At 36.0% G+C, this 27973-nt stretch overlaps 1 protein-coding gene across 1 annotated transcript in view; it reads right to left on the bottom strand.

Annotated features, from left to right (window-relative positions):
* Positions 1-27973, bottom strand: part of GAS2 (growth arrest specific 2) — a 91875-nt gene that overhangs the window by 30228 nt on the left and 33674 nt on the right. Inside the window, exons 4-6 of the mRNA XM_009278764.1 lie at positions 22828-22891; positions 17835-17979; positions 14327-14434 (exon numbers count right to left, since the gene is read on the bottom strand). Coding sequence (XP_009277039.1) covers positions 14327-14434; positions 17835-17979; positions 22828-22891 — 317 coding nt within the window. The remainder of the gene's footprint in view (positions 1-14326; positions 14435-17834; positions 17980-22827; positions 22892-27973) is intronic.

Below are 27973 nucleotides of genomic sequence, written 5' to 3' on the forward strand. Positions count from 1 at the left end.
TTCCTCTTTCAGGTTTCCACAGAAGGGAAGCCACAACAGCTCTAGCTGCATACTCAGTCTGGACATTCAAGAAACCCCGTGTGCCCACAATTACATCTATTTCACAATCTAAACATAGTCAGAGCTGCCTAGAAGGAACTACTGTTGCAGTTCCTAAAAATCTTAGCTGAATCTACAGATCTGCTAAATCCTTAAAGCCTTGTTATGGTCCCTTAATCCATTCCCATTATTATAAATACATATATATACACACACACATAATCTAAGCACAAAGCATGAAATTCTCGACGTCTTGAAATCACATACTGAAATTCTACAAATGTAACATATTAAACTTAAACAGCGAAAGTGAAAGAGTGCATCCTTTCAAGTGAGATACTAAAGGCCAAAGACTTCATGCCCAGAGTCCTGCAGAGAAATCCATTGCAACTGCATGATGAGTTAGATACAGTTACTAAGCCATATCTGCTTGAAAGCAGATCCTGGTGGCATGTATCTTACGAAAAAAATCAGGTCTTACTTCAAGGGCACTGTTTGTGAGAAATTAGTTTCCCAAGTGGCACCGGGCAGATTAATTCCTAGTGAATCCTCTTGCACTGATCTTTGTCTTCACAGTGTCTCTCACCATATGCTGTTTTAATTGATTCTTTTCACTATAGTGTATATATTCTGCAAAGCAGTTTGAATAGATTAGAAAGTAGCATATAGACATAAATATTTCCAAGTCGGGGCCAAAACAGAGAAGTTTTAATCAACATTCCCTTCTTACATTTACAATATTTAAAGGGCACAGTTCTCCCTTTTAATTCACCCTGGGTGTCTAACACACACCCAGATAATATATATCCCAAAATGGCAAATAAAGCAGATTGAATGTCACTGTCCTTGAATACTGTAAAATATTTAAAAAGACGTATTGAAGTGAAGGAGAGAAAAAAATAAAAATCAAAACACGCAGTTTCACAGATTGCTTTTCAAGGTGGGAATCTGGCAGGGCTAGATGACACCAAGAGGAGGGGGCCACACTCAGGTCAGTCAGTGCATTAAGGTGACCAGCTTATATGTAGAAGTAGAAGGTCAGCTAGCCTGAGCTTGCTTGAAGCCATAGGCATTTTGTGGAACAGTTAGGGCAGTAAGTATGTCTTGAGGATAGGTAATGAGCTATTTCTCAGAAGGAAAATATCTAAGCTTGGGAGATTGGGGGAATAACTAAAAATCAATAGTAAACATTGCAGAAGGAGTGGTGAATTTCAAGCACCAAAAAGAGGCAGGAGAGTATATGTCTTCTCATCCTTTATCTTAAAAAGTTCACAACTGGCCTTACAGCTACCACCAAAGTACAGCACAGAATGGAAACACAGAACCACCCAGCTGACACAGGAATTACACCTGGGAGCCTGTATAAGTGTGCACAGGGTAAGAGAAGCTGCAGTCTGACATGCAATTCCAGATCAGCGTCTGCCTTATGCTTTAATCTGAACTGCAGTCATTGTTCAGTAAATCAAACCATCAGCTGGATACTACTGCTCTTTGATGTATTTTGAGCTGACATCATGTAAATTTTAGTCGAAGGACTATGGTTTCACTGATAAAAGTGTGGCACTTGTGTGTTTGTACACACCCATGTGTAGGTGCGTACACACACACCCCCCCACATAAAATACACAAAGTACACTGTGGCCAGGTAATACGGTGTGTAAAGCAGATGAGAGTTCCTAAATGCAGACATATGTATTTGGGTGGTAGGTCAACTGGTTCATAAAATATTTTCATAACATTTTTTTCCACTTCTGTATTATGACCAAAGCCAAAGAATCGTGTGTTGTAAAACTAAGCTTCTTCAGGCTGGAGAATCTATTAAGCTAATTTTAGCTTTCATTCTAAAAAGACTTTGCTTTTAAAGCAGTTTTTGTTATTAGGTTAATCTTGAAAGTGGAAACTAATTGTTAGGGTAAGACTGTTGGTTTTAACTTCTTACATGGTCACAGATAACCCCAAGCAGTAGCCCTACACAGAGACAAAGCTACAGAGATCTTCTCCTTAGACTAGCACTGCTAATGCTAAGCACCAGTTCTGAGAAATTCTTCCCGTATTATTTTCTGCTCAAAACATCTCCTAAGCATGTACTATGAATTTTTAATAGCCAAGAAACATGAATGAATTCCTCTTGTGAAGATGACAGTGTGAAAATGTAATGATTTCTATTTTCATGTCAACATCATTTCTCATCAGTATAGTCTTATTTTTGTATTGGACTCTTTACTTCAGTATTAGGAAAATGGGGATATTATGTAACAATTCCTGAAGTATTAAATGTCAATATATTAATATTCACTAGTATCTGCAAAAAATTACTTGATGGCTCTAAGCCAAATGCAGCCAGACTCTTGGCTTCACAGAAGAATTCATTGACCAACCTTTGAAACAGATACAGATACATTGCCAGACCTGGATCAAACACTTGATCTCCGCATTTCCTACAGCAAAGACTTCATACCACAGGCACCATATTAAACAGTATAAAGCTTTGAGCCTGAAGGCATCTCATCTGACTTAACCCTCAGGCCAGCTTTTTGGACAAAATTGAAACCACAGTAGAGAAAAGACAGAGGAGTTAAAAAAGCAGTATCACAAGCCTAGTCAGTATGTTAAGGACATTTTGCAATGCTTTTCGCTAGCTGAAAGAAGGGATCTGGATGCTTAGCACATTTAACAAAAGGTCTTTCCCCTACTGTTCTATACATATCCAGGTGCTCCTAACCCACTGGCAGCTTACTTATCCTTACTAGCTTTTTTGTACTGGTGGGATTCTCCGAAGCACTGAGAACCAACTTAACTCCACAGAGAGATTTTTTTTTTTTTTTTTTTTTTTGCACTGCTTGCAAGGAAATCAGGGCTACGTCAAGGCTGAATACTTAAATTACAATACCTGATTTAAAAAAAAAAAAAATCAAAAACAAACCAACCACCCCTCCTCCCCCAACACTTTACTATTACTTTTCCTTAGTTGGAAAATGTGTTCTAAAATTAGGCCAGTAAGACAGTAACCCTAAGCAAATTGGCTACATTATACTTGAATCTGTAAGACAGTGAAACACAATTATCAATACATGCAGACCAGGCTTTCATTGACTCCTTCAAAATCAGGGCTTACGCTCAGAGCTGTTTTATGTAGGACCTTCCATAGCATCTTTTGCAAACACTACATTTAATTTAAACACTATATTTAATTTAAACAAAAAAGCCCCCACAACTCTACCAAAGCAGACTAAAGAGAAGGAGGGAGACTTGAGAACAATGTACACTTTCAGCATGAAAGCGCCATGATATCATTCTTTGGCTTGCTAATATATATACTTGGAGAGACTGGGGCGGGGAGGAGGGAAGGAAACAGAAACAGGGTTCTTTGTACCCTTATGAAACGCCAAATGACTCCTTCTCCCTCTTGCCCCTCAGTAAATCACGGGGAAGTAGTTAAGTAACATGAACCAAGAAACTAGCACAAATAGCATAGTCATTTCTGAAAACCTGGTTTAACTAAAGCACCAGCCTGTCATTTTACCTGATTTATGCGATTCTGGTTAGAAGGTTTTACACAGAATTCTGCATGCCACTGTGGTTCTACACCTTAGACACAACAGAATATTGATATTTAAGATACATACTTTTTGCAAAGAAGGTTTTTTAGACCAGCCAGGATTATCCTCATGTTCTCTGTAATAGAGGTCTGTGTTTTACATATATAAAATATAAATATATATATTTTATATATATTTATAAATATATATCTAAATATATATCTTCTTTTACAGAGAAGAAATCATAACAGTAACTATGTCTTGACATCAGGAGGTGTGGGTGTGTGTGGTTTTGGGATTTTTAGCTCAAGCTGTAAACTGGCTTGGAGTTTACTTTTAGGCATTAATTTTACTTCCCCCTCGCAGATGCCATTGGCTTTCACTACGCTTTTTGTGCATTTGAACAGGGAACAGACTGGAAATATTTATGATGGAACATAGAAAATGGACACTTTTCTAATCATGCCAAAAGGGAGAAATTGACCTTATTTACAAGTGGAAATTATAACCTGTTGGCATTTAACAGGCTGCTGCACCAGCCAGGAACACCTAGGCAGCCCAAAATCAGTGTGTTGCACTTTTTAATTTTTGTTATGCTTTCCCTTATACAGCAAAATTAGATTAGGCAATTAAAGATGGTCTAATCAATGTTTGGTTAGAAAAATCCACTGACATAATAAGTGTCGCAGCAAGTTTAGTGAATATCTGTTTTGGTTTCCACATTGATAATTTTTCCTAGAACAGAAAAAGAACCCTGTTAAAAAGCTAAACAAAACATTTTGAAAGTTTTATACTAACAAAAAGGGAAAATGGGAATTGCTTTTATTCACTTCATGTTTACATTTGCGTAACTAAAACATTCCAGTTGTATATTACCTTCCCCACTTCCTTGATAAATCTCAGCCAGCTAGCAGAGTATCAGACCAGGAATACTGATAATCCTGATGGATTTATGCTGGATTTTACATTTTGCCCCATGTAAGAATCTTCCGTAGACTCACTTTTTCATGCTTTTGATACTGAATTTTACTGATCTATGTTGAAATTGTAAAACTTTTAAATGTGTTACTCCTTTCTTCTAATTTCAAGTTTACCTGCCTGCTGCTCCTCACATCATAACACTGTGGGATATCAGCAACATCCATCTTTATGCATTGGAAAGTGCTTACTAACCTAGAATGACAAGGAAATAGCAATGAAAGTACTCGTGAAAGACTTCGTTGTGGACTCTGGCCAGCTTATTCTCCAACTGACTTTTGAGTAACCAGGGAACCAAGTGATTCCTTGTGTGCAACCTTACGAAGGGTCACCTTCATCCAAGTGCTACTCTTCATGACTGTTTCACTAAGATACTCCTTCCTGGGATTTAAAACAAGATTTAAATACATGGAGGATGGGACCCAAACCAAAGCCAGGAAACAGAATATGAAAACAATAGTTTTGTAAGACTGTCTAAAAGGGTAATACAGTTGGAAGCATTATGAATCAGGTCCTCAGCAAGTCAGTCAGGTTCCACAGAAATACTGGCTGCTTTTGTTTGGTGTTTAAAAAAAAATAAAATAATCTTGTCCGATACAGTGAAGACAGATGAAGAAATGAAACAATACTGGTCATTGTCTTGATGATCAGATAATAAAAATAAAAAGAAGTGGCAGCAAGATAAACTTAGGAAATGTTTGACTGGGAAGCTTTTTAGGTTAGAAATTTTAAAATCCTATCATATAGTTAAAAGAATTCAGTTTACTTTTCAAAACAATATTCAAATATTATGATCACCTACAATATTGGAACCTAAGTGAGCTATATTAGTTTAACTGGTTGGGTAACAGGCTAGCTAATGGCAAAATATTTCCCAGGTCCAATACTGAAAGAGAAACCTGAGCTGTAAAAAGATTAACTACTACAATTTAAACTTTTTTGAATGTGTTCCCTTGAAAGAAAGGAGGAGTGATTTAGGAACCTGAAGCAATACTGTATAACATATCAGTTAAGCTGAGCTCAAATGTCTTCTATGGAAAGCAATGTGTTAGAGCAAAATGGTATCAAAGTGTTAATTTTTTTTTTTTTTTTTTTTTTTTTTTTAAACTGACAGAGATATAATAGACACTCTCAGTTCATGACTTAGCTGGGTCATCTTTCAGTGGCCTATTAATATGCTCCATGTAAAATAACACTAGTAGAAGGGGACGAGGAAGCTGTCAGTTGCTAAGCCAAAAGGCCCCGGCCACACGTCATGTCTTTGGGCCTCCCTGCCACAGCAGAACCATTTGCATCAAGCACACTTATTTAAATACAGCATTGCTCTAATGGCAAGATTGCAAATTGTGTCTGGGATCAAGGCTGAAATTCAGATGTGTAAAGATCAAGGATTATACCTTTATCTCATTCAAAGGAAAAAAGAAAAATTAAAAATTCAGGGAAAGGAAAGGTTTCAGACTGGGGGCTGCTGGGGCAGAACACAGCTGAGGTAGAAACTAGTTCCATTACACAAAGCACAGGTAGTCTAACACCTGCAAAACTGAGACTGAGGCACAAACCCACTTCCTTTATATTTAGAAAGTCTTTGATTTGTTAAATCTTCCTTCAAATGAGACAGGAATTTACTATGGCTATGCATTTGACAAATAGTTATAAACACATCTCCTTATGAATAAGTAATTTTTCTTAACTTCACAGGAATGTTTTGTATTTAAGATAGTCACGTGTTTAAGATGATATGAGAAAAGCCAGACTGTCAAAGGCCTTAGGTCATAAATACAGCAGGGGAAGCAGCTCCTTTTCCCTATTCTGTATTGTGGTAGAGTTTAAAAGAAGATCTTAATGCAAATTAAAAAATTACTTAATTGTTTACAAAAGCAATCACAACCTGTAACAGTAAATGGCACGTTTAGGGCAATGGTTCTGGCTCTCTTTTGACTTTTAAAAAGTGCAAATAGGGTTGCATCTGGTTGGGTAGACAAAAGGCATATATTTGACAGCAGAACTTAAAATTATCTAATCAGTTCTGATTTCAGCATGTGTTTATCTGAATGGACTGTTAATAACAACTAAAGCATTTTGGCATCTGTTGCCATGATTGAAATACTAAGTTGATAAAATACTACAATCTTAATTATCTGGTATGGTGGGGTTTTTTGTTTTTTTCAGTTGTTTTTTAAACCTTAAGGTAAATCCATTTCTGGTGAGCTGAAAACAAGGCATGATAGCACACCACAAAGCAGTCTGAATTAAATGATGCTGACTTATGACTTGAGGAACAATCTATATCTGGTCTTCATTTTAATACTTGCTGTTTTTTGAAAAATACCCTTCAGATAAATAGCAGAGTCTGGGATCTCCAGAGTTTACTAATCTTTGCCAAAGAAAATGTTTGCTGTATTTAATATTTCCTTACAGCAACAGATTCTTCTTTTCCTGCTCCGAGTTTCAAAAATTAATGACAAAAAAAGAGCAGGAGAGATGCTCCTAATTGTCCATTAAAATACGCACAGCATTTTTTGAAAAGTTTTAGATAAGTTTTACACAGAGTAAGTCTCAATGAGATTTGCAAAACAAGATGTTTTTTTAAAAACTGGTTAAAAAAAGTTTTAGAAATTTGTGTGTTCACCATTTTTAACATCAAAATATATGGTAAAATTTGGTTTCATATATAGGTATCCCTCAATGAAATAGTTCATTACTACAAGACAATCACAAGAAATCACTTCTGGACTTAAGTAAACAATGTTGTTTTCAGAAAAGATTACATAATGGCACTGGGTATATGTTTTAATAGAACTTCATATCCAGTTTTAATTCCAAATTCCACATTTGGAGAAGCTAGAAGTTTTATCCCTTGGCTTTTGTGGGCTACCACTGACTTCAGTGTTTGTCTCCCAACTTACATCTGTCTCCTTAAGTTGTCACTTACTCTGTAGTGTTCACGTGACAATTAATAAGCTTTTCATAAAGGCAAAAAGGCAGTAATTATAGCCTTTTTTTAATGTTCCATTGCTAAAGGAGTAAAACTATGTAGCAAATAACTTCTGTGAAAATTCATTAATTGATGCACAAAGCATATAAGTAGATTTGGATTAAAAAATGCTACTTCCAAGGCCAAGAAGAAATTAAACAAAACCACATAAAATAAAGTCAGGCTCAACTGTTGACCTTGGTTCAGCATTTGCAATTTCTATTGACGTGAACAGGAGCCATGGAAGCATAATTTTGGTCCCATGTGAATTGGGGTAGTCGTTTGCTGCAACTATTTCCATTTGTGACATACAAAGAGGTCACACATTCAAGAAGCAGAGACAGTAACTGATACGGTCTAGTCTAGGGGCTGACAGTTACCTGTGGAGAACTAGTAAAACCTATATTTTAATCTGTTCATGTATTTTGATCATAAACTAAATTTTGTATATGTTCAGCACAAACAGCTTGAACGGGTAAGTTGTTATCATATGAGAGCAAAATATACAATCAATTTGAGTGCACATAACCTCAAAACCTCTTTCCTTAATTTTCCTTTACTGTAAGCAAGAACATTTACCAACCAGTTTTTTGAATGATTAAATTAGCAAATGAATTTTAAAACATGAAGTAAAATTAACTATTAATGCTGTGCTAAATTATTAACAGCAAGTTACATTTCAAAGGAAAAATTTATTACATTGCAGTTACATAAAATCTAAAAATCAGCACTTGTTCAATATATCCTAAAAGTATTATTTCTACACTATTGCATATATAAGATAGACACACTAAATTATCATGATTATTTCATACTCTTTGGCTCCTAGACAGGTTAATAAATAATTCAAGGATATAACAGTTACAGATAAATGTCTCATTGTTTTATCCATTCTCCACCAGAAAAAAATTATTCTTGATAAATACTTTTTTTGGGTTTTGAAAGAGAAATCAATTCCTATTGACTCACACAGATGCAGCTGAAGTTTTGTTTTGTTTTCTTTTGAAGCTGGAACATAACATCTCAAGATAGAATCTTGAAAAATCAATGTAAAAAAAATTCCCCATAATTTAATTTAGAACAAAGAATATCTCAAATGGACAGTTTACTTTGTTAATCACTTACAGAATTACATGGCATATTATATTATTTCTCTCTGGGATTAAAAATCCAGTTAACCAGCATAATAGAAATAGAGAGGAGTTACGTGTTCCTCTCCACTGAAAACAACCCTGTAGGCGTCAAACCTAGGCAAGATAAAACCAGATTGGAGATTCTAAAAACAACATTCATTTTTTTAAGAGAACAAAAACCAGAAATAAAACCTCAACTACCCTCTAGTCACTTTAGGAAGAGTGGGCATCTTACAACTTCGGCTAGGGAAGAAAAAAAAAATCCTAGTGGAAAAGACTGGTTGATAAATTCATTGGTATGCAAGTCATGAATACTCTCATTAAAATACAACGTTCTATATTTCAACATGATAAAGAGGATTTGGAAATAGAGCATTCACTACTTTTCTACTGGTTGGAATTAGAAGGCAGCACAGAGGACAAACTCATCAATAAACACAAGGGATAAAATCCTGCTGCCTTTATTTATGGTAAAAAGTACTTTACACGCATCTTGCATGCTGCCACAGAGGTGCAATGGAGCTTAACTTCAAAATAAAATACAGTAGATATAAATAGTTTTTAGTGAACAACATGAATGCATACAAAGTATAACTGGATGCAACAAGAGGAAAAAAAACCATTGCTTTCACGCTGATAAGAGAATGACAAAGAAATAAAACACTCTTTAAAATGCACTTTAACTTCTTCCTGTTATTTCAGGAATGGAGAAGCCAAACCACATTGTATTAAATATTTAAAAAGCTTACATACCATTTTTGTTAAATCATGGCCAATTCAGTTCTACGTAGAACCATCATTCTCGAGTCAAGATATAATGCCCAGTTGGAAATTCCCGTGTAAGCTACAAGTTCTTTAAGAATATTACCCTAAAGCTAAAGAATACTGCAATAGATAATCAGTGTACTTCTATGCCTGAATCCTAAATGTTCAATGAGAATCTCTGATGAACAGTGCAGAAACTTTAGTTTACTGATGCCACCACATAATCCTCATTTATTGTCATTTCTCTAGATGGTAGCATAAGTTATGTGTATAGTGTAAAAGTATACTGTACACAAAGTATATCACAACAAAGAATCAGGTTGTTTCGGTTTTTTGTTTAATTAGCATTGTATACTAATTACTAAAACTACAGTGAAGAATATCAACTTTAATTCACCCCATAAAACATTGCAGCATCGTCCTATAAAAGACAGATGTGCTCACCTTGACTGTGTTAAATATTATTTACACTACTGTCATACAAGACCTTTTCACCTCACCAAGAAAGAGGTTTAAATAAGAAAATGCAAAGCTTGTTGTTACCTTCCTTAAAGAGCAACACCACAAATAGCTGCATCTCCTGTTCTAATGCATCAGGCTTACTAGTTCCAAACTGCGAGCATTAACTGCTGTCTCATCTTTAATGTAAAATGTATTAATGCCTAGGAAGCAAAAAAAGGATTCTTACAAAATTATTAACCTATGAAACAGAACCACAACAAGAAAATAACTGAACGAAAAGGAAATACTTTCCCCATTAACACTGTCAGTATAATCTTATGGGACCCAATCTGTAGTTCTCAAAAATAAACTATAAAGGCTTTTTCATTTGCAAAGTAATTTTTGTCTGTAGACTAATGGCGGAGTGGATTAGCAGTCTATCTGTGCTCTTAGATATGCAGATGCTGATCCAGTACCTTTCATATAAAAGGAGGCAGAGGAGCAGGAAAAAAAAAAGGGGGGGGGGGGGGGAAAAAGGGGGGTTTTTTTTCCCCTCGTTTAAATTTGTATTCTCAGCATTCTAGGGAAAAAAAAAAGCCTGAAATAATGAGACCTATAATACATAACAAATTTATCTAGCTTTGCTACTCATCTTTATTTACCTCTAAAGCATTGAGAAATTTTTTGTGTAATTAGTTACCACACAGAAAACACTGCTGATACTGGCGTGCAGGGTGATTTTACCCTGGCACATCCCTACCGGAGAGGAAACTGGCACCCAGGGAGCTCTCGCTTTGCTGTCTTCAGCTCTTGCAGGCAGTGGCTGCATTAAGTGCACACGAAAGGCTTCCTAAGCCTGAATCACATTGCTAAGGAAGTCAGTCGAATATTTGGGTGGTGCTTTTAAAGATATTACATGTATAGCTTCAGAATACCCTACCCTGACCTCCTGTTCTGAGCCACCTCCTGTAAGTTATAGGAAAAATGATAGGCTTTAAAGCCAGGACCCATTGTATCATCTAATCTGACTCCAGTTGCACAATGAAATAATTTTTCCATTGTGCAGAACCCAACGATTTGAATGTTGTTATGGGTATGGACCAACGGGACAGATCTTTCTGAGAGAAGCTTGCTAGTATGTGGAAAGCGTACATCCTTATGCATATACATTGTAATAAACACAAGATAACTTGAAATAAGAATATTTGCCACTGAAATTGTTAAAAATTACCTTTTTTTTTTTTTAAGGCCTGACTGACATTTCTTACTATAAAAATCTCTATTAATCTAAATAACTCCTTTACTGCCTTCTGCAAGAAGTAAGCACTTCCAACTCTGTGAGTCTTTTTTCCAAGTTATAAAACATGCATTTGTGCAAGGTAAGTTTTCATGACTTGTTATTCTTTATTTTTAAAAATAGGCTTATTAATTCAGTTCTACTTTGAAAGATTAAGACTTGTTCCCTAAACCACTTCATGGCATAACAGTAGGATCTAAGAGTGAATAGGCAAATAATTGCTTGTATATGGCACACATATAGAGATCACACTAATTCTAAACCCACGTTTCAGTTTTAAATAAGCTAGTCATTTAATTTACTTCAAGTTATTAACACAATCCATTATTGTGTAAAACGTCTTCCATTATTTTTGTGTAAGTGGAATTTAGACTCTTTTTCCTATATGGCAGGAAGGAAAAAGAATCCACCAGCAGATAAATTTTTATTGAAAATAAAAATTTAGCACCTAAGCCACCACAGCATTATGGTAATCATGTTCAGTTTATGCATCACCGAACTACTTCATGCGTAAAGAACTACTTTTGTGACATGCATTTTTATCAGCAGACTTAAGTGTCTTAATGTTTTAATGGATTTTCACCATTTCCATTACTTCATGGATTCCCGTGGTTTATTTTCATCTCAAATTTAAACATTTTTCCATGTTAAAAAAAAAATTAAATCTTTATTCAAGTAATTTTAATGCCACCATTACCTTAAGAAGTTACTATGATACAAGATAAATTTTGAAGGACTGTCCCCCCTGCATTTTGCTACATATTCCCAAGGTTTTTTTCCCCTTAAAATTACTTCAGATTGACAGGTTTCATTTTTTGTGTGATATTTTGCATGAATTCTATGTTCTGTCAGGTTTAATGTTTCTTTGCTGTTCCTTTTTCCCTTGTTTCATGCACAGATATAAATTAACAAAAAGAGGGACTTGGACACTTTTTATTCTTTTTTTTTTTCCCAGAGAACGTATAGTACTAGAATAAAACAAATTTGTCACAGATATAATATTTATTTAATAATTTCTGAAAAAAAAAAATCGTAACCATCAATTAACAGGTGTTAACTTCACTTTAAACTTAGCTCTTGTAACATTTTGTCACATGGCATACTTGTAGCATCGCTGAAACTATAAAGGTTTTAAGTCCTATTTAGGTTACTCGAGAAAGCTAATAGAGACAGTAATGGACATACTAAGCCAGCTTAAAACAATGAAACTTTCAATCTCAATTCAACTGGAACACATTAGGTTATAAACAAGTGGCATATATCTGGCTGTGTCATGCTATATAAAGAACATACGACATAGGAAGTACTACCTCAGCGGCATCAAACAGGGTGCCAAATATCAACATAATTAAAAGTCAGCTATGCATCTCAAATGTGTTTTCTCACAAGCGTCCAAAGGATTCCAAAGACAGGCTAATAAATCTACTTATGTACACAATAAGAACATGTAGAATGAAGAGTAAAAACTTACTGTGATCCAGTGAAGCATTCCAAAATGAGATTGAAACTAACCAAAACCAAAAGACAACTGACTTTTAAAACCTAGGAATATGGGCTTGCTCCCACTGAAGTTCATGGCAAGTTTCCATTGATATCAGTGTTGTAGGAATGATCTCTAATACTGCAGTTAATGTCTAATCTATATTACTGTTATTTTTTGGCACAATTCAACTTGGAACGCGGTAGCATGATATGAAAAGGGTGTTTTGTTTGCAAACTTGGAATGAAATCTGACTTGGACTCGATTGCACAATAAAAAAGCCAACAAAAGAGAATTTGACACTCACCATTCTGGCAGAAAAACTAGAAGATTAAAAATACTTTGATATTGTTATTTGAAATTAAAATCAAAAGGAAGAAAACATAGAAGTGTTAAACTGTGCCAGATTACTGGGATCTTTGGTTAATGAACATTACTTTCTTCAAAGTCGTTTGAAGCTAGTAATAAAGCTAGTACCTAAAAATGCTGCAGAATTAAAAAAAGTCTCACTGGCTATGAAACAGAAAAGCTATTAATCCTTTATACTAGCATGTTAAATCTCAAACTATCTGTGACAAATCCTGTATTTCTTCTTCTTTCTGAGCTATTACTGAATTAATTGGGAGTTCTCAATCCCTATTCAGCACCGTACTTAAACGTGTTCTCGACTTTATACACATGAGAAAACCTAAATCCTTATCTAAATTTGACTTCATTGTAAGTTAAGCATAAGTTTATGATAGAGCAAGCACTCTGGTGTTTTGTTGAATTAGGAACTTGACTTCTACAGATGGGAAGGAGTCCCTCTGACTTCTTTTGTTCTCACAAGTGCTAAATCCTCAGTTTTATCAGGTCATATTTGCGTGCCTTTAGCAAAATAGGAATAACAGTTATTTGAGAGCAAGAGCTATCATTTTGTCAAGTCATTACTCAAGGATAGTACATGTGGCGAGGAAAATGGAAAGAAGCATAGCATGAATCAGATTCTTAACCTACTACTACAGAATAAAATGATTAGCATATTTTCATTATTATTACCATAAGCATATATAGAGAAGATTAAGAGGATCAAAATTAAGTTTGGATAGTATATTTGTGCTAAATTCAGCCAGATACTAATGCTAGCAAATATTTATATTAATGATGAACTTTGTGCTATGGGACTCAATATATTACATACGAAGTCTGAAATACAGTGCTGGGTTTGGAAATATCTGCTCATCAAATGAAGTACTGTGGACATTAATGTTTTGCTCACCCTACTTTAGCAATATGTCTTAGTCACGACTTGGCAATTCAATGATCGTGAAGTCTCTGATCTGTTTCCTGACCTGTCAAATACTATCAGTCAAAGCAAAGTGGAAGAATGGCCGTTTCAATGAAGTGGATGTTCTTTCAAACCAAACCGAGAGGAAGTCATCATCTCTGTTTGTGAAGACTTGGTGGATCAAAGACAGAGCAAATTCAATGACCTAAAGTTAGAAGGATCTACCACATGCTAAGAATTCCTTGGGTCAGTTAACCCACTGCAGTTTATTTATTCCCTGACAGCATCATAAAAATGAGTCAGTGCTGGTTAATAAGAAAATATTTTCTCCTGTTAATCAGTGATATCATTTGCAAAGGGCAGGGTAGCAGACACTAGCAATTCACTACAAAATAAAAAAATAAAACCTTTACCCTAATAAAGAGGATCTTCTCTCCAACTCTGTATCTTCCTTGTGAAAGACGCTCCACACAGAACTTATTAGGGCATTTACAAGGTGGATCTTCAGAAATGTGTTTGACCTGAAAAACACGGAAGCTATTAATAGAAACTGTTTAAAATCCACATGTAGCAAAACAGTCAAGACGACATTTACCATAATAACACTAATCTAAGTCTTCATTAATGATATTTTCTTAGTTTTTCTTATTTTTCTTAATATTTCTGTAATCGCAGACTATGATGCTTCCAATATCAAGAACAATTTTACAGCTGTGATGAGGTAAAAATAGAGATGACCGTCACACAGTTCAACATAAAATTTGCACTGTTTAACTGAAGTCAAACAGTTTGTTAATTTGAGTTCGGCATCAAACTTTTGTAGATGTGTTCTCAGTATTTTATGGTGAATCAGCTCAACTGTCAAAGTGCTAATATAGCTGACAGGCAAAATGAAGATGTCGTAATGTTGTATTTTCCCTTTTAAATAAATACAATAAGTACAGAAACATCTTGCTTATCAATAAAAGGCCCTGCCCAATATCCTCACTTGGCGCTTTCAAATAGCGCACGGACACCTTAAAAAAAGCCTACGGAGAATACTGTGACATAATCAGAAATTCATGCCAAGATGCTCCCCAGTACTGCTAACTACCCTTCGATGATCTCTGCCTTAGGGCATTAGTGCAATCAAGGGTAATTTAAAGGGGCCTCAAGAGTACTCTACTTTATCATTGCCAACAATAAGGACTGAGAAAATACAGATTAAAACTACTTTCCTGCTTTTTATCAGCTGCATCAGCTTGACTTCAGCCTCTTGTGAAAACTTGGCCTTGCATGTGCTACCAAAGGCATTAACGTTTAGTAAAGGTATATTTTGTACTCTTCAGTGATCTGAAAGTAGCACAGCCATCAATGCCAGAAGAGCAGATCTGGTTGAGAAACTCTTATTTGACATTCAAATCGCACTGCTGCATAGGAACAGCAATAACAAGTGCAGCATTTTCATATACTGCAGTTTTCTTTCATGAATGCTGACCTAGTATGTCAGTGTCAAACCATGTAAAATGCTGGAGGAACTTCCTAGAGGTTTTGTCCACTTCAGATAATATTCCAAAGACCTTTTCAAATGCAGTTTGCAAACCAAGGCCTGTAAAAACAGTCTGAGGTTTGGGAAAGAATATTCTCAGAATAGCTAACAAGTTAAAGTCTTAAGCTGTTTCTTAACAGTACAAAGCTATGGTTCTTAACAGGGCAAAGCTATGGCACCCCGATAGGTGGTTTTGTTATCTTCAATACTTGAACAGGAAAGGCTTCTGAAGTACAACAAATGTTTTTCAGATCTGCTTTTAGAATAAAGTTATAGTATGTTAAATAAACCAGAAAGAAATTAAAAGTTAACCAGTTATTGTTTCCATACTAGAACAGGGAGCAAAAATGCTCTTGAAACTAGCCCTGTTGACCGATTTAAAGGCTTTCCAATTATTTCTGAAATTGTTCAATGTTGTTATCTGAATAACTTATGAATTTGTGAAACAATTTTTTAATAATTATTCTTAGCTTTTTTTTTTTATTCAGAGAATGGTATTTTTGTGAAAAAATTCATTTTAAAATAACACTTAGCAGAGGAAGTCTATCAGGGCATGATATTTTTGTGAAAAAATTCAGTTTAAAATAACACTTAGCAGAGGAAGTCTACGTGTATTTTACACACAAATAGTGTTTCTCAAGTATCAGATGAGCTGTCCTCAGTTTGAATGTACAATCACTGAATTATTTTAAGATTAATTATTTCAATGATTTTTATCAACAAATGGGTGAGTGTTAGCCTCTAATTCTGGAGAATCAAACTATTTAGATAGTCAGTGTACAACAGGAATAACTTATATGAAGTCAGTGGTCAATGACTTAAATCCAAGTGCAGCTTGCTGAGGATGCAAAAGGTGCATTCCTGTATCTCTTGGAATGTGGTACCAATACTGGGGTTGTGCTTAGAGGACTATTTGGTAACGGCCCTCTGAACGCTGCCTGATAATCAGGGATTTCTGACGTAATATCCTATGGTAATTATCACCTCTGGAGACACTCTTGAAATTCGAAGCTGAAAATGGATAGTGTGAACTATGCTTTAATAGCTGCATCTACCAGGGTTCATCTAAGCAAGCAAAAGCCCAGAGTAGCCGGACCTAACGAGGTTAAAGGTTATTTTGAACTGTGTAAGCAAAATAGCTTATAACAAATTTATACTGGTGTAGAACAGAGCATAATGAGACCTTCACTGCTGATCCTGCTATTGAGACTTCCATTACCTTACTATCCCAAAGGACACAAAAGTATTATTGAGTGGAATTTGGAAATCAAATAAGGAAGCAGAAGGAAGAATTATATCCTATTTTATTTTGTGTCTGGACTATATGAGCACTGCTGCTATTTTATGGTGTGAGTGTCTGGGGCAGTGCAGGTCAGGAATCTAGCTGGATGAATTCCATTCTGTTTCTATCCCTACTGCTTTCTAAATTAAAGGAGGTGGTTGGAGACAACCTTCATACTCTCTGTTCTGTTCCTACAAGATACGCAGTCACCACCCTCCTTCTACACATAACTGTTTTTTCTCAATTCTGTTGAAACACAAGTGAGTGCTTTTGCAAAGTTAAGGAAGAAATACAAAATGTAAAAAACGTTAAATGTAATTATTTGCATCAAATAATACAAAGTATTTCAATAAGATGAATGAACATTATATTCCATCTGCTCTTTGTAACAGAAAAGTGGCACATGGATTTTTCAAGAAGTGCTTTGTAACTCCCAGGTGGCACATCTACCTTGTAATATAGCAGTTACTATAGTAACTGCTTCTTTTTATAGAATATATTTGTACTTTTCAAGTTTAACCTCTTCATGGTCTCAAAATGTGTCCTTTTCATCTGATTCCAGCTGTTTCAAATGAACCCCTCTAGGGTTCGCAACAGAGAAATGAACACTACAGTATAGTGCAGAGTTTAATGAAATTCAAAGCAAGATAGTTTCTTTCTAACAATGAGGAAGAAAATGCTTGCTTTTTTTACCACATGACAAACATGCAGAACAGCAGCATAAAAATTAGGCTGAGATAACTTAGAAGTACAGATTGTTAACAAACACAAGTCAGTATGGGCCAAATCTCCTAGTCCTGACTCAGTCCTTTCTCAGACAAAACACCAAGTGGGAGTTGATGAATAAGAAGTGAACAGAAAAAGAAAACGGAGTAATAAGAAGGGAACTTGGCCCTAAGCACAAAGCTAGGCTGAACTGCAGGTCTCCTACACAGTGTGACATTTTTTCCACACTTCAGACATAAATAATTGTGGTCAAAAATAAATTAACTCTATCGGTCTGCAAATCTTTAAAACACAGTGAGATGTTAAACTCAGGCTTCTGTGTGCTTTGCAAGTAAGTGCATACCAGAATGGGTCAGATAGGAAGAAGCTTCCTCCCACAACTTACAGCATCATCCAACAGTTTCCCTGTGCTCTTCTTCCCAGGAGACTTTGTTGGTGACGGTGAAGGAGATGGAAGGGGGGCTGAAAGTGTTTCCTCTTGTTCAATCTCTTTTTCCAGCTTTATTAATCCAGGAGGCTCCACCCCAAACCTTTTGGAAACACGCAAACAAATTAATAGTCCTATAAATATAAGTATTTATAAGTATTTTACATACATATTTTAAAACAAAACAGTGGAAAGAATTTATACTTTCTGTATTGCACTATTGTGCAATAATAGAATGCTACATACATAGTAAACATGTAAAAAAATATATAAATCATTAATGCCATCATTCCAAAGTAATACAAAAAATTAATTGAGATGGAATCTCTCAGTTGAAAAATTTACAGGAAATACAGGGTTTTTTTCCAACTTCTCTGTCTGATAACATGTATGTTGGCAAATGACTAATTTATGAACAACACTAGGCCTCAAAAATTTCTATACCATGTAGGACAGGTTCAAGTTCAGTACATTAGCTTTTTTTTTCCTCCAAACAACATCCTTTCAAATTACTTGACATCTTATATTTTGTGTTAGTATTTTTCAAAGAAATCCAGATGAAAAGAGATTAAAGGTTATCCCAGTCTCAACTATCGCGCTGAATTTATAGATAAATAAATCAAGAGATGGCCAATATTTTTCAGAAGTGGCTAATGCTTTTTCTAACTTATTTTTGAGAGCCAATCTTCAGATCTCCATTTACAGTGGCAAAACACTTGTAGCTCCAACTAAAACAAAATACATGCAACTTGGGCATGGAACATCTCAAACACAGCACTTGGAGAGTGAAGCTCTTTAAAACAATGCCTGCTTTTGAAAGCTTTATGGCAAGTGACTAAGTCAGTATCTCACAGCAAGCAGCAGAGCTTGGACAGATGTCAGAAGTCTAAAAGCCCATCCCATTTTCCTAATCACTGATAATTCCCCTCTGTTTTTTTTATTTGCCAACACTGAACAAAAACCAGAAAAAAAGAAAGATTTCCTTTTTCAGAGAAGGACTTCAGCTTGAAAAAGCTGTCATGCCAGGTAGGCTTCTCACAGCAAACTACTTGCATAAATGAAACCATATTTTCTTCTGTAGTGGAAAAGTCCATAGCCCAGATGCAGAACTACACTGACTTACCTAGGTAAAGATCTGGACACTAAAATATCGAGCAGTAACAAACATATTATGAAAATCTAAGCTAAATACCATAATAACGTTAAAAGCGTACAGAGAAAGGGCACAAGCGCATATACTGTCTTTTGTATTTTTATGATAACTTTTAATTTAGTTACACTACTGCCTAGTAAATTAATATAAAGAAAACCAAGAACCAAATCTGTGCTTGTATTGGCTTCTGACTGGTGCAGTCTGCCTAATGAAAAGTCAGCCAACATCGAAGCAAGCACTTATATACAATCCATTTACTTCCTGTCTGTCTGCAGATGCCGACAGGCTGTAAATCATGAAGTTCCCACTGGGCTCTAAGCCTACACCTGCATGCAGCCTTACTCATCAAATAAAACCCTTCCACTCTAAGCAATGCTGCTTCTTTGCTTCTACTGCTTTTCTTAATCTCCAATTTTTGTCACTGTGACAGACTTTTAAAGTTCCCTGTATTTCCAGTATTCTGAATTCCTCTGGTGATGAGTTGAAAAATAAAACAAATGAACAAACAAACGTACACACATTTCTTTCCATGTATTGTATCAACCTGAAGCAAAGTTGCTGGAAAGCTGAAATGGTAAAACCGACGTCTTTTCTGGGAGGGGTAGAGGTGCAAATTCTGGTCTGGAAGGTATGCTAAGAATTTCCTTTTCTGCTCTTTTCTAGCCTGCCTTCTCATAACTACAAGTGAAGCAGCATTGGCTGTAACATGATCTCCAATAGACTTCTTAGAGCACCACTTCCCATTTTTACCAGGCAAAAATTGAATACAATAGCAGAAAGATCTTGAAATTGCTCAACAGTAATTTCAAAAGACCTGTGGGGGTTGTTTAACCCCCCCGAGTTTAATAGTTACCAAAGAACTTCATTCTTTCTGCAGAAAAGATAATTTAGCTGTTTTCCATTGTATAATCTCTCTTTAAACACACACACAGACAGCACATATACATCTATTTGCAAATGATTACATTCTTCATGAGGTCTTGATTACGAAGATTACGCAGTGATAGATTCTGCTTTCACGTCACTTTAGTCACGACTTCAAAATACTTTGGGAGAATGTTGGACCTGTGCAACCCACTGCAAAAGCCCTGTGTATTGTCAATGCTCACTTTCATCCCGTAGGACACTTCCCTCTCTCATAAATGTTCCCACTCTCTCACGTGATATCTGCCCGTGCACACAATGGCCCATTTTAGCTATTGAAATTTCACAGATGACCTCAGAATTCTATTTTCATAAACAACTGAAATCCAGGATAGTTTATCAGGCTATTCTATTTTTATTAGTACCTTGGCTTTGAACTGCCACTCTTTGAGCCAAGTGGTCACACCAGTTTCCCACTCACTGTGTAGTCCGTCCATCCATCCAGTCTATCCCTCTCTCTAATTTGGCTAAAAGGACAGCATGACACAATATGCTAAAAGCATTGCTAAAGCATAGGTAAATTACCAACTGTCTCCCTCATCCGCAGAGTATCTGTCGAATGGGTTCAGGTTTAGCAGAACAGAGCTCAATTCTATCTCCTCTTCAAACAATCCCCATTCCTGCTCACTTGTGCCTCAATCCCAAGCCTATTTTCGTTAAGAAGAAAGGCCTAGGTTGACTTATGGGAGTTATAGACCCTGAAGACTAACAGTAATCTGGCTGGGCAAAGTGTGCTGATTGCTGGCTCCTTGTGATGAATAAGCCACTTTGCACATATCTTTCTGCTTCTAAGACAGAAAAGGAAGAGAAAAGTGAGACGTTACTCAGTATCTCTTACTCTTTTCATTCTTTAACAACGTACTGAGATACCTTTTCAAAGATCTCTGCAGCTCCTGTTCTGGAAAGCAGACCCCTAAGCCTGTCAACAGGCCCAGTCTGCTTTACAAAGCAAGAATACATCTGACTTCTCTCCTGTTTAAAGCTGCACAACAACGTCAGTTTAATGTGCTCTTTCCTATGCTTAGTGGAGGCAACTATGTATTCTCCTTTTCCATAGAGTTCTAGTTTATCACAGCTCAGGCAAAACTGGCATCACATATTTGCTTTTCAATTATATTAACCTGATGTTCCCCTTCAACAGTTTTTGTGCACCTTGGAAACTTACAAGATTATAAATGGGGTTTTGTTTGTTTTCAAAGAGGTATTAGAGCAGAAACAAGGAGACAGACATATGTTATTTGACCCCTAAGCTATAAACAAAAATAAAATACAGTAAAATAAATATAATATATAAAATACATTAATGATATATGGTAATATACATGTATATGAATAAAAAATTAAAAAATATTTTAAAGGCAAAGGGATAGATAAGCATAATAAATGAAAACACGGTTCACTTATTGGTTCAGTATTTGTTTTCATGCCTAGAACAGAGAACATCTGAGACATGGAAGCTTAAGACAAAAGACAAATATGAAAGGTAAGATTCTATCTTAATTCCCATGTAGATCTGTTGAGAAATCAAATCACATTGCAAAACGAGATTAATCTAACTCAACCGACTTCAGCAGAATCCAACACTGCCTAACCACTGACCCGCATTCCCTGAGGAAGCTGGATACTATCAAGTAATCAACCTGTGGCAGACATTCCTGACAGCTACGCCCTGGGTATAGGGTCTTTGGATGTTGGAAGGTCTATCTCCAAGCTGGGGATCTTGCAAGCATAGTTTGTTTGCTGAGGTAAATTAAGATTCATGAAAATCAATTTCATTGAGCACCTACAGATCAGAATACTTTCTTATTCATGAAAAGTTAAATTAATTTTTTTTTTTTGGCCACATTGGACTGAATCCAAGTTTTAGAGATAAGAAAGTTCCTGCAAACTGGAAGTCAACTCTTTTTCTGGCCAACGCTATTCCTATGCAAGCTCCCACTGACAGTGAGGGCTTTTATGAAACTTGACCAAGAAACAAATTTCTAGTTAAGCAGCTTCCCAAGTGAGTTGCATTCACAAAATATGAATATCCATAATGCAATTATAACACGAAAATACTAGTTCTGAAGCAAGGAATAAACAGGGGTCTCCTTCACATTGATTGTAACCACAAGGAATTCTTCTGAAATTAATGAAACTATTTGAATAGCAACGCACTCCAATTTGATACACGTGGATGAATGCAACTGCAATTTACATGCAAGACTGGGCAGCAGCACTGCTGTTCATGTATTTTGTAGCAAATCTTATGCTCTATGCTGGTTAATTCTGCATCTGCAAAAAGGGAAAAATTGCATTCTAATTACTGTCATTTTGATCATCTAGCAAAAGTCATTGTTGCCTTGACATCAGAGGTAATGTTACAATGTACTGAGTGTCCAGCCTGGCTAGAATCATCTGACAGAGATAGAGCACAGACTGTTAATGCAATTCTTGTATTGCTTCTGTTGGTGAAAATCAGAGCTAAGTTTATTTAAATAAATAAGAGTCAGTGTTGCTTAGGTCAGATTTATGTCATGTGAAGATCAATTTATTACCAGTAAAGTTAATGAAATCTCAGTTGTTTATAGAGAGATCTGACTGTTAGAAGGCGAAACAGCTCAAAGCTTTATTTAGAAAAAAATTCTCAACTCTTCCCCCTCCTAATACGAGGATAGCCAACAAATACCTTCATTGAGGTGATGGTACAGAGATTTTATTATATTTGTTAACAACTGCCCACAAGATATTCTTGAGTGACATCAGGACAAGCATTCTCCTTGAACCTAACGAGCATAAAAGTTAGCTTGAGATGTGCTGATTTAGTAAGTCTCTAAATAGCCACTGCTGTCAAGAATGTAAATATTTCTTCATTCTTTAAATATTTTCACCTACCTTGCTGCAATCCTTCCAAGTTCCAGCAAACAAAGGCACACTTCTCTTGGCTGCTTGTGGAGAACTGGAAAAGCAAAATGATAGACAGAAAACATTTATAAACAAAAGCTATTTTGAAAGATCTTAGTGATGAATGGAACCTATCATCAACATCCGTAAATCTTGACTCAGATAAAACTTGGTTTTCTTTGGCTTGCAGTGGAGTTTTAGTGGAATAAAAAGGATGGGATTGAGGAGTGGTTCTCAGAGTGCAGATGATTTAGGAAGTTCCCATTTAGTTATCCTTTAGTTCCTTTGAAAATACCATTCTAAATCTAAATCACTGAGAAATTATTTGGGCTATTTGGTAACCTGCAAGCAGTTCATAACTATTTAAAAATAATCAAGAGCTCTGGCAGAACACTAAACTAGTAGAATGTCAAAAATAAATTAATAACCTTAAAGTGATACTTTTCTTTCTACAAACTAAGATAATTCCTATCCTTTAGATCACTATTTTTCTTAGCCTATTTAAATGACAAAAATAACAAAATTGCACTAGCAAAGATATATATCATTATAAATTTGGTCCTGAATTCATTATACATCTACTCTTAAAGCAAATATGAAACTAGAATACTTTAGGAATTCAATTCATCAATTCATCAAACACTCAACCGAACAAAAAAACTTTTCTTCTGTATATATACACAGGTATATGCAAATTTTCATGCCTGGATTCCACACAAGACCTGCAGTTTTTAAAGCTTCAGAAGCAGCTGTAACACAGCATGAACTTCTCATTAAGAAATACCACCATAATCCAAAATAATTCTTTCTTTTTTTCCCCACAATTCTTATACGTAATATTTTGTAGAGAAGTCCAGCAAAATATATAAGCAAAATCCAAAATCAATAGATGAGGACAGGTCTGTGGCTGTTTGCATAATCAACTCCCCAAAAGTCCAAAAAGAAGAAAGGAAAAAAGAAGAAAAGAGAAAAAAGGAATTATGAGTACATTGTCACCTTGTCTCCAGAAATACCTATTTGCAGTAAAACCCTCATGTTGTGGATAAAATTCAAGTTTTAGAAATTTCCACAACAATCAGAAGATTTGTACCTTTTACTTTAGATTGAATTGACACCAAAAAATAGCATGAATATTTGTATAAATCAGAAAAATAGAAACAGCAACAAAATTGATTTGTTTTTAATGAGTTAAGGTCAAGACATCCGCTGTATAAACGTTTTGGTTATCTAAAGACTCACCTAACTCAAATGCATGAAGAAAAAAATACCATACCTGAAAAAGATATTTCAATGTCTAGTTAAAGCTCTGAAAGTCATTGCTTTGTCCTATACTGTACACATGAGAGACCCAGAATGGGAATCCACAGACTTAAACATTTCCAAATAACTAACGCCTGCTGGGGAAGATCATCAGCTTCTGCAACTTCAACTTCTAGCTCCACTGACTTGAATAAAGGTATGGTAAGGTGCGTGAGTTGAATGCTCATCCCAATGCCTTTTACTAGTGTATATGTAGCACTTTGAGACACATGCATTCTTCCCCTCTAATCTCATCTAAATATATTTCCAGAAGTGAAACTGCAGAGCATGAAAACTAAAATGGCACTGCACTAGGAAAAGTATTTTTATCCTTCAGCCATCTGTTATTAAGAATATAAAAGATGCAGACTTGGACTTTCAGCTATTCTCAATATTCTTCCTTGCCACAACATGTTTTATGAAACATTTACCTTTACTAGTAATCAGTATTTTTAAAGCGTTACATTCATGAGTCTAGAAACGTATTCTGTTGCTTTGGTTCTAAACCAGTTGGGACTGCCCCAAAATAAAACTTGATTTTAAGAAATAAAGCATCCCCCAAAATATAAATGGAATAAACCGGTTTTGGAATAGGCAAAGGGAGTCCAGTATTTCTTAATTGCAATTCACACATACGCATATCTGAATAACTTTTGGAAGGGAGGAGGAAAACAGAGACTCAAGTAACATTATGTACAAAAAGATCAATAAGTAGAATTGGAAGGGGATTTGATTAAGAAAGGTAAAATGTTTTTCTGTCAATGCTTAAAGCTCTTCTACCCAAACAAAATTCCAAGTTCTTTAGCAAACCTGACTCAACATAATCTAGACACATTTCATGCATTTCACATCAAACAACGTGACACAGTGAAATCATTGTTAGAGGATGAAGAGCTGTGCAGGCAATAACCAACCACAAAAACAAACGTCTGGTCATCTGATCAGACGACGGTGACAGAGCGCTTCTAACAAGAAAATGTTAGCATTCCTGAGGACTATACCAGCATATGTATTTGGGAACTTTGGGGACAAACAAATGTTATTTTGTACACTGCAATATCCACTGGAAGTAATTCAGATTCTCAAACCAAAGTTTTCGGGTTTTTTTCCCAAAAGCACAACTGTTTAGTGGGCTACCACCTCGCAAGAGACTGGTCAGGAGTTACAGCACAAGCCACAGAGGCACAAGACTGCACTTCCACGCCTGTCTTCGTCCCAGACATTCAGTATAACCTTGAGCGAGCAAATCAAGACCATTGCCTTCTAGAGTAGCACTTTCGAGTGCCTCGATTTCCGAGTACTTATTTTGAGATACTTTTTGTCTGGTGCTATTCCACAATAACTGCAAGAACTCGATATTTACAGTCACTGTCAAAAGGCTGCCTCCTAAGCTTTTTGAAGAAAAAGCTACCTTTACACTTCTTTTCATCTAGAGAACAGAAAGAGAAACATCTCTTACACTTCTTTTTTTAGTTTTACATATAGAAGTTGAGTTAATCGATATTTTTGAAGCACTTCAAGACATCCGATTGAAGAGATGTCAAAAACTATTTCAGAGGCACTACTACACAGCGTCAAAATCATATTTCATTATTTAAAATAAGTATGCCACTAAAAAAGGAAATCTGTAGAAGTCCTCATAATTCACATTTAAATTCTTACTGAACTGTAATTTAAATTCGCATTTAAATTCTGACTGTACTGCAGTTCATGGCTAACTACACTACATACATGTACAGAGTTTTATAAACATGTAATTGTACATAAATATATATGGCAATAACTAATATCATTTGAGGACTACAGGCAATTCATTCTGAAGTGATGGGTTACAAGCTCAGGTTGAAATGTAACACCTGTACTCACAGTGTTCTGCTGTATCCTGTGGGAACTACATCTACCATTGTCTGAATTACTTACTATAATCTATATTAATAGTTGCATTTCAGTAATAGGCACCACCTCAACTTTTTGACCTGACCAGTTACTTAATCCCAGATATACTACATGGCAAACAGACATTTACTAAGCAACTCATTTTCTGTAATTGTAGCAATTTATAGGCAGCTAGACACGGTAAGTACTGGAAGCCGAAAAATTATTCTTAGAAGCCATCTTCATTATATCTACGGCTACGTACACAAGTCACTGCATATCACTTGAAGTCTACACTCAACACAGTGCAGTTCATTTCAACAACAGTGCTACTGCATGCTGCGAAGAATTCAAAGAAAAATCAAAAGTTAAGATTTCTCTAACACTTCTATGAGGTAAGTAGTAGTATTATCCCCATCTTATACACAGAATTAAGGTATAGGTATAAGACACAAAAAAAGCACACTTATCTAGGTGCTATTTTAAAATACTTACTGCCTGATCTCCAGGGTACTCTGGAGTTTCCTAATGCTACATTGTGTATGAAAGCAAAACCAACACAACTCGTGATCGCATTACAAAGTCTGATATGGATCCTCCCGTTGCATGTGGAGCTATGTGATAGAGCCATAGTCACTTCTTCTGATGCCATTCAGTACCAACATCAAAATACTATCCTTCAGCATCTTGCGTCACTCTCCAGACTTCTTCAGATTTTTGCAACAAATGAGGCATGTGAGGAGAAAATAACATACCAATAAGAGCTTCCTTCACTTCATGAACCATACCACACCAAGATGTGGGCAGAGCAAGGTCCATCCTAAAGAGGACACAACTCTTTTAGGGGAAAAAATAGCCCATGACCACATGAAAAGTTGATAGGTGTATCATAACTGTTAAATAGTTTAACTCATGTAGTGCAGCCAGCCTTAATTATAGTCCAAATACTTCACTTTGCAGCATTAATACAATTTTCGTATGCAATCTCCTGTAATTTTTCACGCTTTCATATATGGAAGAAAACAATATTCCTAGAGAATCATTGGCCAGTCCCCCCCTACCAAACATTAGCAAGGTGAATCATCCAAGTAGGTGACTATAAGCAAGTACCGATTTGTAAATGTAGAAGACACATGTGCTACACAGACCTACTGCATAAGATGAATGGAAATATCCACCTTGCCAGAGAATCTCACTGATGATATTTGCTTGACAAGAGAGCGATCTGAAGATTTAGAAATAGTGCATACAAGTCCAGCTTATTTTAGGTGTCCTGACAGTTACAGACCCTTTTGCTTTCCATCTCATTATTTCAAATCCTTCCTATCTGCTCTCCTCATTGCCTGCATCTTTTCAAGCTACTTCCAGCCACTCTTTTCCAACAATACTTCCTTTTCAGCTTCTAGCAAGCTGTTATCCCTGGTCCTCTCTGGCTATAACTTCTTTCTCCACACTGCTTCCGTCTTGTTGCTGCCCCTTTCTCCTTTTACAGGTCCTCCTCTGCCAATCACTCACCCCTTGTTCTCCTTCCTTGTACTTCATTTCTTTCCTACCTACTGTTCATCACATTGCTGCATCCTTCACCGCTCCCTTCCCCAGTGCCTGGATGCTGCCAGGAGAAGCAGAGAGACCAGAGGAGGAACAGCCTCTGCTTTCAGTGCTGATCAGCGCCGGGGCTGCGAGGAGACAGAACACATCCTGCACATAGAGACCATGTGTTTGCTGAGCACGTTTAAACCAAGCGTGTTCATAATAACAAACGTGACGATTTTTGTTTTGTTTGTGGCTTGTTTTGGGTTTTTTTGTTTGTTTGTTCGGGGGTTTTTTACGTTAGCAGAATGCCCAACCATGGCACAGGAACAAACTTCTTACACCTCCCTGCCAAGTTTCAAGCCTTGGCTCCTAACATTTTTATAAACCATTATTTAGTGGAGTCAGTTTTTCTTCTAAACTTTTTTTTTTT

Source organism: Aptenodytes forsteri, unplaced genomic scaffold, assembly GCF_000699145.1.
Source record: "Aptenodytes forsteri isolate BGI_AS27 unplaced genomic scaffold, ASM69914v1 Scaffold418, whole genome shotgun sequence".
NCBI lineage: Eukaryota > Metazoa > Chordata > Aves > Sphenisciformes > Spheniscidae > Aptenodytes > Aptenodytes forsteri.